At 37.4% G+C, this 18,792-nt stretch overlaps 2 protein-coding genes across 2 annotated transcripts in view; one reads left to right on the forward strand and one right to left on the reverse strand.

Annotated features, from left to right (window-relative positions):
* Positions 1-8,760, reverse strand: part of LOC137084168 (lipoma HMGIC fusion partner-like) — a 124,073-nt gene extending 115,313 nt beyond the window's left edge. Inside the window, exons 1-2 of the mRNA XM_067450164.1 lie at positions 8,505-8,760; positions 1,630-2,163 (exon numbers count right to left, since the gene is read on the reverse strand). Coding sequence (XP_067306265.1) covers positions 1,630-2,014 — 385 coding nt within the window. The 5' untranslated portion in view covers positions 2,015-2,163; positions 8,505-8,760. The remainder of the gene's footprint in view (positions 1-1,629; positions 2,164-8,504) is intronic.
* A 1,555-nt stretch (positions 8,761-10,315) lies between these two features.
* Positions 10,316-18,792, forward strand: part of cog6 (component of oligomeric golgi complex 6) — an 85,133-nt gene continuing 76,656 nt past the window's right edge. Inside the window, exons 1-5 of the mRNA XM_067450157.1 lie at positions 10,316-10,355; positions 12,311-12,512; positions 13,093-13,236; positions 15,640-15,711; positions 15,948-16,006. Coding sequence (XP_067306258.1) covers positions 12,360-12,512; positions 13,093-13,236; positions 15,640-15,711; positions 15,948-16,006 — 428 coding nt within the window. The 5' untranslated portion in view covers positions 10,316-10,355; positions 12,311-12,359. The remainder of the gene's footprint in view (positions 10,356-12,310; positions 12,513-13,092; positions 13,237-15,639; positions 15,712-15,947; positions 16,007-18,792) is intronic.

Raw genomic sequence — 18,792 nt, forward strand, 5'->3', positions numbered from 1 at the left:
TGCTCAATGAACTAATAATATGAATACGAGTCATCTTAGATCACTCATTGTGAGAAAATTATATCAGTGTCAATCAATAATGATCCTGATATATGCTTATGTTGACATTATTAGGGTCCTGTCACCTTGATTGTTATTAGTTTGGTGAAAGCATCCTTACACTCGTGTGTTTGTGTGAGCGTACGGTTTTGGGGTTGTTCTCTGGGCCGTGCACTCTTGTGTCTTAAATGTTCCATGGGTTTTGGATCCTGACACTATGGTCTAGTTTAAGTTCAGATTCGGTGTTGGGGTCCTGACATCTGTGCTCCATGCACTTCTGTCTGACTTGTGTCTTGTTTTCTGTTTGAGCACACAGTGGATGATCGTGTTTGTCTGCCATATGCTCTTCTGTCTTGTGGGTTTGTGTGAGCACAAGACCTTTTGCTGTGTTTGTTTGCCATGTGCTCTTTTGTCAGTCTTGTCTCGTTGGGGACTTCAACTTGAATGCACACAGACTAATGGGGACTCGTGTCACTATGGGGACCTAAATTGAGTTCCCCATCAGAAAACAAGCTTAAAAAGAATTATTATTATTATTTAAATTTAAATTTAAATTTAAATGTAAAAATGCAGAAAGTTTTGTGTTATTTAGGTTTTGGGGTAGGGTTAGTGTAAGGGGAGAGAATATACAGCTTGAACAGTATGAAAACCATTACGTCTACGGAGAGTCCCTTCAAACAGTGTTGCCAGATTGGAATTTGTGCCCAGAGCTCAGTAAAACCCGCCCATTCCAAGAAAAACCCGCCCAAAACTTTAACTGACAAAATGTAATAGAATTGTATTGCCATACCAGTCAAGGTTGATAAGGTTGATACATTTTTTATCTCCTTAAAACAAAACAGACCAAAATAGGGCAAATAAATTAAATAAAATGAGCAAATATGACCAAAATGTGGAAACTGTCAAAACGACATTCAAGAAATTAACAGATGACTTTAACCGTCTGAAAAACACATGCATCTTTTTTAATGTCAACAGTAAGAATAAGCCAATTCAAGAGCAAAAAATGCCCAATATAAGTGATCGGAATTAGCAACCTATTTAATGCACACACTACAGTCAAAATGTGTCATTTAATTTCAGACAACTACAGAATGTCTTTTGTGAAGTACATTTGTAGAACAGAACTTAGCAATCAAAACGGATCAATCGTTTATTCAAACCTCTTTCAGCAGCTGTCGAGGACGAGTAGAGTACAGTGTAGGTGGTTTAAAAGTTGCAGATGTCCTGATCAGTGTGCACATGATGATGGACAGGAGTCGTCCCACTTTTGATTTCAAATAAGTCATTCATAAGTCATAGGCCTATTTATAAAGAGCCTTCGTATCATCTCCCACCACAGATGCAATCCATGTTTTGAGAGTTGGGTCACTTTCACTCTGTACTGTAGATACAACTTATTGTATATTCATGCCACTTTTGCATAGCGATCACTTGAATACAGTGCTAAAAACCCGTCAGTCATCAATAAGTGTGTGCTTTTCGGTGACGTCAAAACCAATTGTTTTACAATTTTATGGAGTACTTGCACACTTGAGTTGATTAACCAATTAGACTATAAAAATTGTAAATATATTGTCTGTTACTCACCTCCAAGAAACTGCATGCCCCCTGCTGCACGTCCAATGGTTCTGGAGATGAGCTCTGATATGCAGCACCCCATTAGCGCAGTGAGCGCCACCAGCAGCAGCAGGCCACATCCGACCCCCGTCACGACCGTACAGATCCGCCATTCCACACTCGGGATGCCCTGAAAGCTCGCGTAGCGCCCGCACTGCTCCAGCATGACTGTAGCCTGCCTCTCCTCATCCCGAACGGGATACGAGCACCGCCGGAAAGTGCCGAAGGACACCGGCTTATCCATCTGTGAGCCCAGCAGCCAGTAGGGCATGAAGAAGCCCACGCAGGAAGCTGCTGCGCTAAGCAGGGACACCAGAGCCCAGATCATCCCGGTGCACGTCAGGCTGGATGCCATGCTGGACAAATGTCTTTAAATATTGGACACACTTCCAGAAGAGAGCTTGGAAAAAAGAGGATGTGATAAAAAATGATTTCCTTTTCCCTTGCTGGAAAGAGGATGGTCTATCTCCATACAGTTTCCACCATAGTTCTGTGTGCCGTCACCTGAGAAAGAAGCAATAAAACACACTGGCCTGTCAGTGTTCACAATGTTTTAACAATCAGAAAGAGTCACAATTCCTATCTCATGCAACAACATTCAAATACTGGACATCTTTGTACCTTTTTTACTCCTAAGAGGTGCATGTTAGTACCTTAAGCTGCGTTTCCACCTCAGGCACTTAAATGTTCTAAATGTTCTGGGATAAAAATGTCCCCCTCAGAAAGTCCCTACTTGGGAGGCAGTACTTTTTTAAAGTTCAGGAACTTTTGGGGGTGGGACTTGGGCACTGAACATGCTGATTGGTTGAGTTCATGCAGCATTTTATTTCAACCTAAAAGTGTTGCTGTGCATGCAGTAAGGGTTGTTTGCTATTCGAATCAACGATGGAGTTGTTCAATCAAAATACGACAAATGGACCGACGACGAGGTTCAGGTTTTATGAAGTGTATTTGCGGAGGACGAAATCCAGTGGGCTGTGGAAAGTCGCACACAGTCTAACATCAACAGACTAATTTTCACAGTACTTTAGACCGCAATGGAAACACAGGACAGATGCTGGTGTGGGGGGTTCCTAGGAGTTCCTAGGAAAAAAAGTTTGGAGCAAACAGGGATTTAGAGTAGAGTACAAATGCTACTATTACGTACTACTATAGCCCCGATTCCACCACAGGAACTTTACCCAGGAACCAGGAACTTTGGGTGGTACTCCGTGTGTTTAGACCGCAGGAACCAGGGTCTAAATGAAGTTCCGGGTAAATATTTCCCCCTCCAAATGGCCCTGCTCGCGAGGTAGTACTTTTTTAAAGTTCAGGAACTTTCAAGGGGGGCGGGACTTGGGCGCTGAACGTGATGATTGGTTGAGCTCACGCAGCATTTTATTTCAACCGGCATTTTTAAAAGTCTTTTGCGAGGTTCGTTCTGCGTTCAGTAAACATCAGTCTTGCTGTCTGATGGCGCGCGTTCATCTCAGCCATCTCACGTGCAATGTCCGTAACAGCTGATAATAATATACATTGTCATTTTAAATCTAGCTACAACCTTTCTGAATATGCTGCTGAATCTGCATATTAGTGCTCTTTTCTGTCGTTGTTAATTACCTCTTTAGTAAACCTAAACATAACCAGCAAAAGCAGCACAGCTTGAATCTCTTCCATACTCGTTATTCATTTTTTTTCACCATGTAACCGACCTGACCAATTACTTTTAAGTGTGCGTCCTTACAGAACGTGACAGCGCATGCCGTGCTCATTTTGACGAGAGGCAAGTTAATTTTTCTGAAGGGTAAACTTTTTATTTTGTAAGTTATGAAGATAATGTTGGAGTAATGGCACAGTGTATATTGCCCCAGGCAGTTTTTACTTTAACTTTTGCGCCTGACAGAAGATTTTTTTTTTCTGAGATGATTATTACACTTTACAACAAATAAATAGCTTATATACTGTATTAGTCCTGGTGGCCTAGTGCTATGGCTACAGTAAACACATTCCAGCTGCTGGAGAAAACAGCGTTGACATTTTTGATGCGGCAGACAAACTGCATGTGACAAAATGATTGCGATTGAAAGTCATCACATGTAAACACCAGATCGGTTTAGATAACGTCTCATGTAAACAGTCCACTAAATCTTTCAATCGGTACACACAAAATTGATTACTGTCCGTCACTGACTTGGAGGAGCAGTCGCGCGCAGTTCTACATCACCGGACTAATTTGCCTAATCTTCTCAGAACTTTAGATCGCGGTCGAAACGCAGACAGCTGCAGGTCTGGGGGGAGAAAAGTTCCTGTAAAAAAGTTCCTGGTACAAATTGTTCCGGGTAATTTTGGTGGAAACGGGGCTCATGTGGTAAAAAGGTACAAAGATGTCCTTTTAAGGGTACTGCCCAAGCGGCAACCTCCCCCAGTTTCAGTTGAAGCCAATACGGAAGTAACTTAAACTGCAATTCCTCGACAGGCTTCAGAAGGGAGCAGAATCTCATTGAACCCCATGTTAAAATGGCCAACTTTAAGGCAGAAAAACCCTACTTTATGCTTCAGAACCTTTATGGGTGACGTCACAGACACGACGTCCATATTTTTTTTACAGTCTATGGTACTGCCCCAGCTATAAGCTGTTGTACCCCTAAAGGTACAATCCTGACAAAATCCTTTTTGTTTGTGTGTACACCAGGGGTTTTTAAGATCCAACCTTGATCAAACGTATGCCGAGTTCACAGTTCACAATTTTAAGAGATTTTCACTCGTCGAGGTTTTGCGAAATTGCTGACAAATCACGATATCATAGGCAAATCTGTGCTCGTTCACACGAGTGACAATCATGCAGTGTAAATTATCAAAGACGCAATCTGAGAGAATCACTGATGAGTCGCCGACACCTGTGATTTATTTGACGTACTAAATATGTGGACCTGTCGACGATTGAAAAATCCTGCCTTGTGAAATGTGTTCTGACTGAAAATAACCTGACGTACAGCCAATGAGAGAGCACGATACAGGGCCTTCGGAGGTTCAGGGAAGAGTTATAGACCAGAATATCAGCATTTTAATAGATGTATTTACAATTCTATCAAACAGAAACAGAGCACAAACATTTGCTTGACCAGCCGCTACACCAGCACATTGCAAAGATATTTATTTACTTCCAACTCTCTTTGCAGAACACTATCCTTGCTCTCCACATCTCCCCAACCACCTCCTCCTCCATTTTATTTTGCTTAATTTTCTCCTTTTTGCTGCAAATCAGCGCAGAGATATTTGAATCGCAAGCTTTCAGCTATTTTTAATAACAATTCCAGTCTTTTTTTTCAGTTTTTTTTAAGAAAACTTAAAAGTTTAAGGCAACCAGCTGCAGTTTTCTCAACTTAGGATCAATTAGTTGTACAAACGAATGTCTGTATAAATTGCTGAATAAACTTTAAAAGCTGAATTTGTCATACAAAACATACGTTGGATTTTTTACAGTGTATTCTTCTTATCGTCTGTTTTAGCGATACATTGCTCATTCATCTGCTGAGAATGTCTTTTCTTGTAATAATAATAATAATAATAATAATAATAATACATTTTATTTGTAATGCATCTTTCTCAAGCTCAAAGCACTACAACATAAACAGGACAAAATAAGAAATCAAACTGGGAAAATACATAGTAAAAGGAAAAAGAAGGGAAAAAAACTGTAGCAAATCATAATTATAAATTAAAAGCTTGACTAAAAAGATGTGTCTTAAGAATTTTCTTAAAACAATCCAAAAACATAGCATTCCTAATAGAGTTCCATATACCTGGATGCATTGTAGGAAAAGGCCCTCCCACCCATAGTTTTAAATTTGCACCGAGGCTGACAGAGAGAAAGAGAACCAGCAGAGCGGAGAGAGCGAGAGGGTAAAGATGGATTAACCAGATCACAGATATATATGGAGCCAACCCATGTAGGCCTACTGCTTTATAATCTAAAATCAGAAGTTTAAAGGGTTAGTTCACCCAAAAATGAAATTGATGTCATTAATGACTCACCCTAATGTCGTTCCACACCCGTAAGACCTCCGTTCATCTTCAGAACACAGTTTAAGATATTTTATATTTAGTCCGAGGGCATATCTAAGTGTATGCACACTATACTGTCCATGTCCAGAAAGGGAATAAAAACATCATCAAAATAGTCCATATGCGACATCAGTGGGTTAATTAGAATTTCTTGAAGCATCGAAAATACATTTGGGTCCAAAAATAACACAAACTACGACTTTATTCAGCATTGTCTACTCTTCCTTGTTTGGGTTCAATCCTCAAATAAAGATTCAAACAGTTGTGAATCAGTGAATCGATCAATGATTCGGATCGCCAGTGTCACGTGATTTCAGCTGTTTGGCAGGGAAGAGAAGACAATGCTGAATAAAGTCGTAGTTTTTTTTTTTTTTTTGGACCAAAATGTATTTTCGATGCTTCAAGAGATTCTAATGAACTAACTGATGTCAGACATTAGTTTGACTGCGCTGTGATGATACCGAAAGCAGCGATACACTGCTCCCCTCACCGGAAATAGGAAGTGTGATAAAGGTCAATAAATAAATGCCGCTGATGATTTCTGAAGGATCGTGTGACACTGAAGACTGGAGTAATGCACTCAAAAAAATTATACCTTGGATTTACTTAATTTTTTTATGTCAACAGGTTCCACGCAATTGGGTTATGTTGAATTTAATTAACATTGTTTATTTCGGTAAACGTAATTTTTTTACGTAAAGTTAATTCAATGCCATTTAGTTAAATCAGGTTAACATTCTTAATTTTGTCCAAAACTATTAAATTCGATTACTCTGAAATTAATATAAAAAAACAAAACAAGTAATCCAGTTTAATTGATTATTTTTATTTAGTGAAATGCTATTTTTCACAACATTTAGAAAACCTTTTACATTACAAGATTGTATTGGCTAGATGGTTTTGTTACATCCATGGCATGCTCGGACTAAATATTAAATGCAAAGTAGTTGTTTTTTATTATTAAAAAAAACTTTAATTGTTATTAGCAGATCCTCAGCCCAAGCACATGCTCTACACTTCACCACAATGGTAACGTCCAAAAACAGTAACTTTTAAATACCAACAAAACAAAACATTAAACATTAAAAAGTCTCTCCATTTTCTCATCTCGTTAGAAATGCATAAAATAGCACTTTATTTAAACATTTACTCTCCAAATTCAGCCCATTTGCAAAGCATGATGGGAAGTGAAAGTCCTGTTTGTTCAGCTTACTTGATTGAATCATGTTATTTCAAAATAAAAACATCAAGTTATGCCAAAGAGTAACAGTTTTAAGTCAGTTTAACATGAATTAATTACATTTGAACCAGAAACCTCATATAAAGGCGTTAAATCAAGATGAATTGCTTAAATAAAGTGAACAGCATCATAAGTTCACAGGAATAAATTACATTTTAACATGTATTAAAATAGAAAACACTTACTTTAAACTGTAATAATATTTCACAACATTACTGTTTTTATTGTATCAATTTATTTTAAAATAAATGCAACATTGGTGTACGGACTATTTGCCCAATTTATTTTACTTTTTTCTAGCCACTTATTAATTTTTCTGCATCTTACAGTATAACGGGTAATTAGTTCATTTCATCATTTTAATACATGAACCTGAAGCACAAAACCATGTCTCACGGGTATATTACATTGCATGGATAAAAAATAAAAAATGTCATTAGGATTTTAAGTAAAGATCATGTTCCATGAAGATATTTTCTAAATTGTCTACCATAAATATATCAAAAATCTATTATTATTGATTTTCTCAATATTTAGATTTTTTTTTTTCTTCAGATTCCAGATATTCAAATAGTTGTATCTCTAGTTGTACCTAACAAACCATGCATCAATGAATAAAAAAAAAAAAAAAAAAAAAAAAAAAAAAAAAAAAAGACCCTATGACTTGTTTTGTGGTCCAGGGTCACATAAAATAAATAAATAAATAAATAAATAAATAAATAAATAAATAAATAAATAAATAAATAAATCAATCAATCAATCAATCAATCAATCAATCAAAACATTTCCCAAAGATTTGATGTCTCTAACTCTGTAGACATTGGAAATTGCAGTGATGTTTTCCTCAAAAACACTGTTAGAATGTATAACAATATAATTAAATAAAACTTTATTATATATATATATATATATATATATATATATATATATATATATATATATATATATATATATATATATATATAACATTTTGAACTTCTTTTATAAGTTATTAAAGATTCAACTTCCTCAAGTCAGTTTAATGTAGGCTAATTTAAGTTGAAATGACGTAAACATCCAATATGGTTGTACTTAAAAATGTAACTTTCTGATTAAATAAATAAATATGAATTAGGCTTAGCTTTAAGCTTAAGTTTAATTCGAAGTGCTTTCACGTTGTTAATGAAAGTTGCTACTCAACTTCTTTAAAGCAGTGCGAGAGTGACCATCACCCCATATCCTATAAGGCTGATTTAAGGCTTGAACATCTAATATTTACACAAAAGATTACTGAGGGGCAGTAGCAAAAGAAAAGACGTTTTATGTGGTAACATATTGCAATTATTTTTAAAAAATATTATATAATATAATGTAAAGTGTTTGCTACGAGGAGTGTTTAAGGGGGCTCAAAAATCTAATGTTTACATAAAAGAGAAGAAAAAAAGGGTTTGCCAAAGCTCCTCAGCAGACTGATCATCTATTAATAGTGCAATATAGCCTTATGACTGGATTATGATATAAACTCCTGCCATGCAAAATACCAGCAAAACATGAATAAAAACAATCTCGTGTGATAACTTACATAGATATATCCTGACTGGCGTGTTGATTCAAACTGCGGTCCAGCTTCATGGGACCGTGAAGAAGAGATAAACTTTGTCCGCTGAACGGGGGGCAACTCGCTGTATGCAAAAAAACGAGCGTTAAATTCCGCTGAATGAAGTCTGCCTGTGTGTCTCTGTTTAGTCCACCGCCAGACCTGCAGGAAAGCGCTGAAATAATCCCGGAGTCTACAATAAGAGACGCGAAACATTGAGCGGTGTGCCCGTGTCACTGCACTGAGCGCAGTGTGGCAGCATTCAGACTCGCGCACTCTCTAACGCACGTGAAGCTCCGCCCACCGCCATGCTACCTGCTTTGAAGAACGCCGGGGCAAGTTGTCACGCTTTTTACTCCTCCAGTAATATTTCTCATGGGTAGATTTATTTTAAAATCAAAAAAGACTTACAACATATCCACTGTTAATGCCCCAAAAGAGGACTAGGTGGTCCCTGGAAAACTTTACAGGAAATAAACAAAACAATCTAAAACTAAATAGATTAAATAGAATAAAAAAAAATTAACTAAATAAATGCGTTAAAAATATATATTTAATTTTAAATATATAAAATTAATAAAAAATAAAATATTTTTAATTACTAAAATGTATTTTATAAATAGCACTATTTGATACATAAAGTCTAAAATTTATAGACAACAAATTGAAACGAGCTCAAATTAAATAGACAATACAAATAAGATTGTATATATATATATATATATATATATATATATATATATATATATATATATATATATATATATATATATATATATATATATATATATATTTATATATATATATATATATATATATATATATATATATATATATATATATATATATATATATATATATATATATATATATATATATATATGGGGGGGTCTGTCGCACGAGGATGATCATATTTCTGTTTCTATTTATTTATAGATTTGCTTTTTAAAAATTATTTTAGATGAAACAGATCTAAAAGATTATTCTATTGAAATGAAGTAAAGAAAATTAATTCTCAATAAAACATCGTTATTTTAAATATTTTATACATTTATACACTGAAACAATTATGAAACAAAAATTAATTCATAAAAATAATTTAATAATAAAAAAAAGAATCAAAACTATGTGGTCTATAGGCTACTCAAATAGCTCTGTATTAACACAGACACATTGACTGACATTTACAGGTGTGTATTACCTGATATAGCCTATTACCATGAATATATAAGTAAATAAATAAGTGGTGTCACTATTTGCAAATATTTTCTCAAAAGCACTTGCATCTTGCATCAAAACGAAGTAAAACCAAGAATGTATAAAATAATAATAATAATAATAATAAATAATAGATTTCCATAGTTCTCTTTAAAGGCCTGTTCACACCAAGACAATAACTATAAAGATTTAAAAAAATATATATGCTAGTTCTAAAAATAATATAAAAGAATAGAAGAGTAGGCCTACAATTAGCGTTAACAGCACAGAGAAACATATCCTTGCAATCACTTTCAGAACTATTTTCTTCCAGCAGATGAACGATAAAAACATTGAGAGCCAATAAGAATCCATCTTTTTTTTTTTAACTGCAGCGCATGCTAAGAATAAACATGCAACTACTGGTAAAAATCCACTTAATTCTTTTTTAATTCCCATAAATCATAAACAACCTCTCAGAACAAGCCATTTGCAGATTCTAGCAGTGTGATGTCATCGCACAGGCCCCGCCCACAACTGCCTACGGACTCTTCTTCATTAGCATAGACCCCGCCCTGGGAGAGATGTGCACAGTCCGCCATGTTTATCTCCTCACCAGAGCTTAACAGCAGCTTTCGAGTAAGAAATTATTTTTTATTAAAGCTAAAAAGTGCTTTTATGTTTTTCTTTCGTTGTTTGATTCATATAAGCAGCATGTAGGTACTGTTTATTGCGCTGCTTTCACTTTAATACACAGATCTAATACACACATGGTTTCTTTCCCTGCTGTTTACATTGACAGACTGTGTTAATGTGAACTCTGTGTGTTTTGGCATTGTGTGTATTTGACAATTTAAGCGCAATAAGATAAGAGAACTTCGTTTAATATTCACAGGACGCGCCGACTGACAGAGAGCTTTCTGTGCGCGTGCTTCGGGTGTGTGAGAAAATCATAAGTTTAGCCTGATATGGCTTTAAAACATATGCAGATAATACACTTTCATGATGATGAAGAACTGTAATGTCACGTGAGCACGACAGAGAATCAAAACCAAACCGATGTTTTCGTTTTTGGCAGAGGATATCCAAGGCACAAGCTGCACAGGCTCCACTTTAAAATAAATTCTTGCTATTATTGCGAGTGCAGACTTCTGACTGAAGGGAGCATGTGTGTAAAGCTCAAGAGACACTGGGGTAAAGCGGTGCGTGCTGAGGAGTGGCCGTAGCTGTGAATAATTCACAAAGCCTCACATCCTGAAACACTACAGAGAGCGTGACCTGCGCCCCACCTCCTCTCTCCATTTAATCCCTCTGAGGAGAAATGGGATGAAATTCAATTGTGTTTTTTTCTTTTCTTTTTTTTTTTTCGCTTTTGGGTGCAATATCTGTAGTTGTTGTGATTATTCATTGTCAAGGGAACTCCCATTTTCCTTTCTGGCAAGGTGAAGTTAATGTCAAGGCGCTGGTTTAGTTATGGCACATTAAACTAAGAGCAAGGTCAAGCTCAAAAGATCACTGTTTTTATTTTATTTTATTTTGTTTTGAATATTAAAATTCATCGGTTAAATCAAACCATAAATAAAAATTAACTTAATCCTCTCTAATTTATTTATTTATTTTCAGTTGAGACTTTTTGTTGGCTTTTAATTAAATATATATGTTTTAAATAATGAGCTAATGTTTCTTTTAACCCTAAGCATACTCCTCATATACACCTTTCTGCATTTTTGCATTTTCAATATAATTATAATAATAATATAGCTATAATTTACTATCCTTGCATGAAGACATTTGGTCACAATGTACGTGAAACCTAACCATTTACATTTAGCCTATATATAATGGGGACATACATAACCTTCCATTGTTTTAGGCTATAGTTGGCTATACAGAAAAACATTATAAAAATATAACAGGCTAATATATAAAAGGCTATTATTATTATTATTATTATTATTATTATTATTATTATTATTATTAGCCTATCTAAAATAGATTTTAATTTGTTTTATATAATTATATTTAAAAGACATAGCTAAAATCTATTAAAATAGGTCTATTTCAAACATTGTTGAACCCTATTTACTAAATAATAATAATAATAATAATAATAATAATAATAATAATAATAATAATAATAATAATAATAGATTTTATTTATAACGCACTTATCAAAATGATTTATCCATGCACATCATTATTTTTAATTTAGGCAATTATTTTTTTCACTTGCTCTTATAATCTTTAATCAAAACGTCCCTGCTTTCTTTTTTTTTTTCTTTTTTTTTTTTTTTAACGTCCCTGCTTTCTTGCAGCGACATTTCTTCTCTGATGACGTATTTACTGACGCGAGGGCGGGGCAACCTGTCACTCACACGATCCAATCAATTCCCGAAGGACAAAACCAAGTTCCGCCCTACAATTTAGGTGCGAAAAGACGATCGCAACTTTCGTTTCATGCCGACTTTAAATGTTCCCCCTCAATGGCAGCATTAAAAGGCGAGACTCTAATTTCTGGGGATTTTATTTTTCAGCACAAATGTCAAAAAGCACGACTTGGGACGCGGAACTAAAGTGTTCTGCACTTGTTGCAGCGGGACGTTTTTCTGGTTGCTCAAAACAGCTTCCTGGAGGTTGACGTGGATGTTGATGATGGCAGAGACTAAAGCAGAGCTGTCAACTGATGCTTCAAACCTTCACATCTCTAACAGCAGCGGGAATGTCTCCTCACAGTCCAACAACCCTCTGTCCAGAAAACTCAACAAGATCCTGGAGACCAGGCTAGATAATGACAAGGTCCGTCTATGGGTGCATTAGCTAGCTAACTTAGCCTCGCAGTGCACCTGTCGCTGCATACTCGTTATGCTTACGTATGATTAATAATAATATTAATAACTATTTGTCATATATATGGCATACTCTTCTTTTTCTTTAGAACAGACAGTCATGTTGAATCCTTGGTTTAAACAGATAATAAAGCGGTACTAAGATAGCACCAACATTTCAGTATTGTGGTGTAACTTGTTAACTTACTCCATATGAAATGCTTTGTTATAGGATGGTGAATATATGTTACTTAAAAACAAGATGTTCTGACATTCATGTACTATGGTATTTACTTTTTTTTAAAGAAATTGATACTTTTATTCAGGACACATTAAATTGATCAAAAGTTACAGCAAACATTACTACATTGTTACAAACTTTTTATTAATCAATTAATTACAATATAGGAAAATAGAAAACACAGTTTTACTGATTTTACTGTTTTAAGAAATGTAGTGTGTCCCTAGGTGAGCATACGACACTACTGATGAACTATCAGCAATGAAAGCCCTGTTGTCTCATTTATTTTCTGTATTTTCTCTATTTCTAGGAGATGCTGGAAGCGCTGAAATCTCTCTCTGTGTTTTTCACTGAGAACAGTCTGAGAACCAGGAGGAACCTGCGGGGAGATATCGAGAGACGCAGCCTGTCCATCAATGAAGAGTTTGTACGGATGTTTAAAGAAGTGACGGAGGTAAATTCACAGGCAGAGCAGATTAGATCATGAGCTGAAAGTTCATTATAGGTTAATGGGTGCAGAAATATATCAGGCATTACATTATGGCCTAATATTTTTTTGGTCCCCCTTTGGCTGCCAAAACACCCCTGACCTGTGGAGGCATAGACTCCACTAGTCCCCTGAAGATGTGCTGTGGTATCTGGCATCAATATGTTAGCAGCAGATCCTTTAAGTCCTGTAAGTTGCATGGTGAGGCCTCAATGGATCGGACTTGTTTGTTCAGCACATCCCAAAGATGCTCGATTGGTTGGGAAGTCAACACCTCAAGGTCACCTCAAGTGACCTTAAGAACCTCTTTTAGTGCTCCTCAAACCATTCCTGAACCATTTTTGCTTTGTGGCGGAGCGCATTATCCTGCTGAAAGAGGCCACAGCCACCTGGAAATACTGTTTCCCTGAAAGGGTGTACATGGTCTGCAACAATGCTTAGGTAGGTGGTGTGTGTCAAAGTAACATCCACATGGATTGCACGACCCAAGGTTTCCTAGCAGAACATTGCCCAAAGCATCACACTGCCTCCGCCGGCTTGTGCATCCTGGTGCCATGTGTTCCCCAGGGAAGCGACGTACACACATTCGGCCATCCTTCTGATGTAAAAGATAAATGTGATTAATCAGACCAGGCCCCCTTCTTCCATTTTTCTGATGCTCACATGCCCACTGTTGGCACTTTCAGCTGTTGACGGGGGTCAGCAATGCATGGGCACCCTGACTGGGGTCTGCGGCTATGCAGCCCCATTCACAACAAACTTGCAATGCACTCTATATTCTGACACCTTTCTATCAGAACCAGCATTAACTTGTTGAGCAATCTGAGCTACAGTAATTTGTCAGTTTGATCTGACCACACAGGCCAGCCTTTGCTCCCCACGTGCATCATTGAGCCTTGGCCGCCCATGACCCTGCCACCGGTTCTCCACTGTTCCTTCTTTGGACCACTTTTGACAGACACTGACCACTGCAGACCGGGAACACCCGGTCACCATATTGAACGTGGGGGAGAGGACGCTGGCGTTGTCTGTTCGCCGCTTCTCCACCCACAAATCATGTTAATGTACTATTAGATTTAGATTTTATTTTATTTCCTTATGTTTGTGACTAGTCTAACAGTCAGAGCTACAATTGGGGCTGTTGCTGATTGCTGGCAGCCACTGAGAGGACGTTGTTCGTCGTTTCGCCGTTTTCCACCGCTTCTCTAATGTTTATGTTTGAATTGCTGCGGTTGGTTCTGGTTTGGAGGACATTTGATGTTTCTCGCCGCGACTGCTCACTGGTGGTCTCCCTTGGGCTTAAGCTGCATGGTGGCTGAAGTTTGCACCGGGCTAGCGTCATCTGGGCCATCGTCATTGGCGTCCGGCATGATGTTGGGATGTTCCGCTTCTCGGCTGCACCGCTGTTCCGTCCTGCATTGCGGCCGTGGAGCGGCTTGGACTTCTGCGCCGACCCCGGTGTGTCCACAAAAGTGCCCGGAAAAATGTTCTGCCTCCTGCATGCGGCGATCCCCATCGTTTGAATCGTCATGAAGACCCATCATCTGGTCTTCAGTTGTCGTGCCTCAACGATGTCATCAGGACACACTGCCACCATCAGCTCTGTTTCTGTTCATCATCAGCTCTGTTTCTGTTCACCATCAGCTCTGTTTCTGTTCACCATCAGCTCTGTTTCTGTTCACCATCAGCTCTGTTTCTGTTCACCATCAGCTCTGTTTCTGTTCACCATCAGCTCTGTTTCTGTTCACCATCAGCTCTGTTTCTGTTCACCATCAGCTCTGTTTCTGTTCACCATCAGCTCTGTTTCTATTCTGTTTTCTGTGTTGGTTGATTGTTTGTAGTATTCTATATTTTTTACTTGTTATTCATTTTTTTTTGCTATTTTTTCCCCCCCTTTGTTGCACTTTGAGATTCTTCGGAATGAAAAGTGCATTATAAATAAAATCTATTATTATTATTATTATTATTACCCCACAAGAGCTGCTGTTTTGAGATGCTTTGACCCAGTCATCTAGCCATTAAAATCTGGTCCTTGTCAAACTCACTCAAATACTTACTCTTGCCCATTTTTTCTTCTTTAACACATCAACTTTGAGGATTACATTTTCACTTGCTGCCTAATATATACCACCCACCATGGATAACTTATATAATTTATAATACCACCCACCATGGAAAATTTCAATTTCTCCATGCACCAGAAATTGAAATTAAACCACACGATATTTGGCAAAGGCTGTGATTGCTACACCACCTTTAATGTAAATGTGATTTACACAATTAACTTAGCTCCATGTGCACACAACCTCTAACTTCCGCTGCTGTGTAGGACTCCTCTTCAAAGATCTTAAGTGTGTCTTTCTGCTTTAGGAACTAGAGAGCGTTCATGAAGATGTTCAGGCCATGAGCTCCTGCTGTGAAGAAATGACCAGCACATTAAAGGTAATCATGCATGTTTGCTTTCAGATAGTTACGGACATTAAAATGGGACTTTTTGTGCTTTATATCCATTTCTATTGGCTTTGAAGTCATCTATATGCTGGTGTATTCCAGAACGTTGACATAATAAAATAAATTAACTTTAAAGGTAAAAGCCATTTCATGGGTTTGAAGAAGATATTTGAATGGACGTATTTGAAGGACCAACATGTTTTTTTTCATGTTCTGTGTGTCAACAGGCAGCCAAAGAACAAACGCAGGACTTGATTGTGAAAACCAACAAACTTCAAGGAGAGAAGTGAGTCTGATTTAAAGCTCTGCAGAGTTTGACTTACATGTGGTGATATGAGGCTTGCTGATGGCATATATTGAAGCACTATCAAAAGGCAATACAATAAAATGTGCCTGTGTCACTAAATATCATATGGAGCCTGCAGTGTAACAACATACACTATATTGCCAAAAGTATTGGGACACGCCTCCAAATCATTGCATTCAGGTGTTCTAATCACTTCCATGGCCACAGGTGTATAAAATCAAGAACCTCGGCATGCAGACGCTTCTACAAACATTAGTGAAAGAATGGGTCGCTCTCAGGAGCTCAGTGAATTCAAGTGTGGTACTGTGAAAGGTTGACACCAGTGCAATAAGTCCATTCGTGAAATTTCCTCATTATAAAATATTCCACAGTCAAGTGTTTAGTGGTGTAACGGATTACAAAACGATTACGAGTCATGGATCGGATAATTTTTCGGATCAGATAAAAGGGGGAAGAGACTTTTTTTTTTTTTAAAATTTTGGTAATAAAGCCTAGTATATAGAGCCTAGTATATAGAGTATTAAAATAAACATTTTAAATTAGAACTTACAATAGACAAAAACACCCAACTCATTTTAAAATCTTTTTAAAATAAATCCTGCAGGACGTAAAGAACTTAGTTTTTCCACCTCCAAGAAAAGAATGCTCTCCATTATTTCACTTGTTTACCTAAATCTAAATGCAATTTTCCTTGCTTTACCCAAGGCAAAAAGCCATGTGTTGACTTTGAAACAGAGTACACTTTACGTGATACGCAATTACTAGAGTTTGGCATCAATACATGTTTGTTTTAATGCACACAGTGTACTGTTACTCGTCTCGTACTGCGTCGGGGCTGCATTACTTAAAAAGTAATATCGGCAAATGAAACAGTCTTTTACTCTGCGATCGCTAAACAATTAAAGGGGGTTTACTTCAGCGATTAGCATATGGCTTTGTATCAGTAGAAACCCTGGAGTATATTCAAAGTATTGTGCTTTCCCCCCTTATATCCCCCTGAGACAAGAGATTTATGCATTTTATTTCTGGAAAAATTCCTCCTATGATGCAAATTGACGATATTTGCATCATAGGAGGAATGTTTGGCCAAAGGCTAAAGACTACAGCCAGCAGAGGGAGCCATTTCCGCATGTTTTGAACTCGCGCATGGGGGATGGAGATCACACTCAGCTTGCAGGGAGAGCTCAGCTGCAGGCACTCATTTAAACGGAGCTATGGTGAGCAATGTAATGCTGCGTCCCAATTCGCCTACTTATACTACGTCCTAAAAGTATGTACTCTTTTTGTGAAGAAAAAGTATATACTTTTGAGTGTGTAGCAGAAAAGTATGCAAGCTTCGGGACATACTACTTCGCCATCTTTAACGGACTCTGTCGGTGGATTCCGTCACCGTTTATCTGCCCTGTCAATCATCGTCAGATTCGTCACAGTTCAAATCCTACACATTCAGTTTAATCTCCTACCGTATCGGAGAGAAATGTAGCCGCTCGTTGATCTGCCATTTGTGGGTCTTTAATGCAGAGACTCTCCTCATGTGTTTGCAGTTTAAATATAATGATGCATTAAAAAGTTAATGGCCAAACATGTCATTACAAAAGTTCACAATGCTGCTGCATGTGAAATATAATATGGACAACACTGAATAAATATATTTTTGTCAGGTTAAATATTGATAGGGTCACTCAAACCCCTTTATCTAAACTTCTCTACTTAACCATCGAACTCGCACATCCGTCACGTTTGTAGTTTTTTTTTTATGCTTTTTATCCGCGTTTGTAGTTCTAATCGAATCCTCGTCCAACTCGCAATGGGTTGTGGGCAATATCAGCCGTTAGAGTGCCCATCGATCCATACTGTGAATTCGGACCGGAAATAGTAAACCATCCGGGAATCTTTGGAATACTCTTTTTAACATACTATGATTTGGGACATACTAATTCTATTTTCGAATACTATTTAGGATGGATAGTATGCGAATTGGGACGCAGGGTAAGTCTTCTAACTTCTCAAATTAATTTCTATGAAAGTTAAGCTTGCAAAGGCATGAACTGAAACGTGCCAGACTGAACTCGCGTTGTGAATGTATGCCGCGAGTGTAGTCGCGATTACCTCAGCTCTCATCACAAGAGCTCAGCTCATTTATCTCACTCCTGCAGTTTGTGCTCAGTGCTGTGATACTCGCGCGGTGACTCACTCATTATATTGAACAGACACGTTCAGTTTTTAATTGTAGTGTCATCTCTAACTCAGTCACTGTAATCAAGTTGGTGGCTTTGGGAATGGAGCAAAGCATTCTGGGAATTGTAGTCTTTCATCCCCATGAGACAAAAATACATTTTTTGTCTTTTCTCAGTCTAGAAGGCACCCAATTAAAAAATAATTTCACATTTCTACTACATTGATGACCCTTAAATACTTAAATACAGATTCATCTTCCCAGCGCTGAAGTACCCCTTTAAGATTAATCCACAAGTAAAAAAAAAACAAAAAAACGCAATAAATCTGCGGGTCTTGTGCGTGCCGAACTGTGGGTTGTGATCTGTTCGGATCACGGATCAACTGCGATCCGTTGCACCCATACAACTGTTAGTGGTGTTATAACAAAGTGAAAGCAATTATAACTGTGAAACATAGTGGTGGCAGCATCATGTTGTGGGGATGCTTTTCTCCAGCAGGGACAGGGAAGCTGGTCAGAGTTGATGAGAAGATGGATGGAGCCAAATACAGGGCAATCTTAGATGAAAGCCTGTTAGAGTCTGCAAAAG

Source organism: Pseudorasbora parva, chromosome 8, assembly GCF_024679245.1.
Source record: "Pseudorasbora parva isolate DD20220531a chromosome 8, ASM2467924v1, whole genome shotgun sequence".
Taxonomy (NCBI): domain Eukaryota; kingdom Metazoa; phylum Chordata; class Actinopteri; order Cypriniformes; family Gobionidae; genus Pseudorasbora; species Pseudorasbora parva.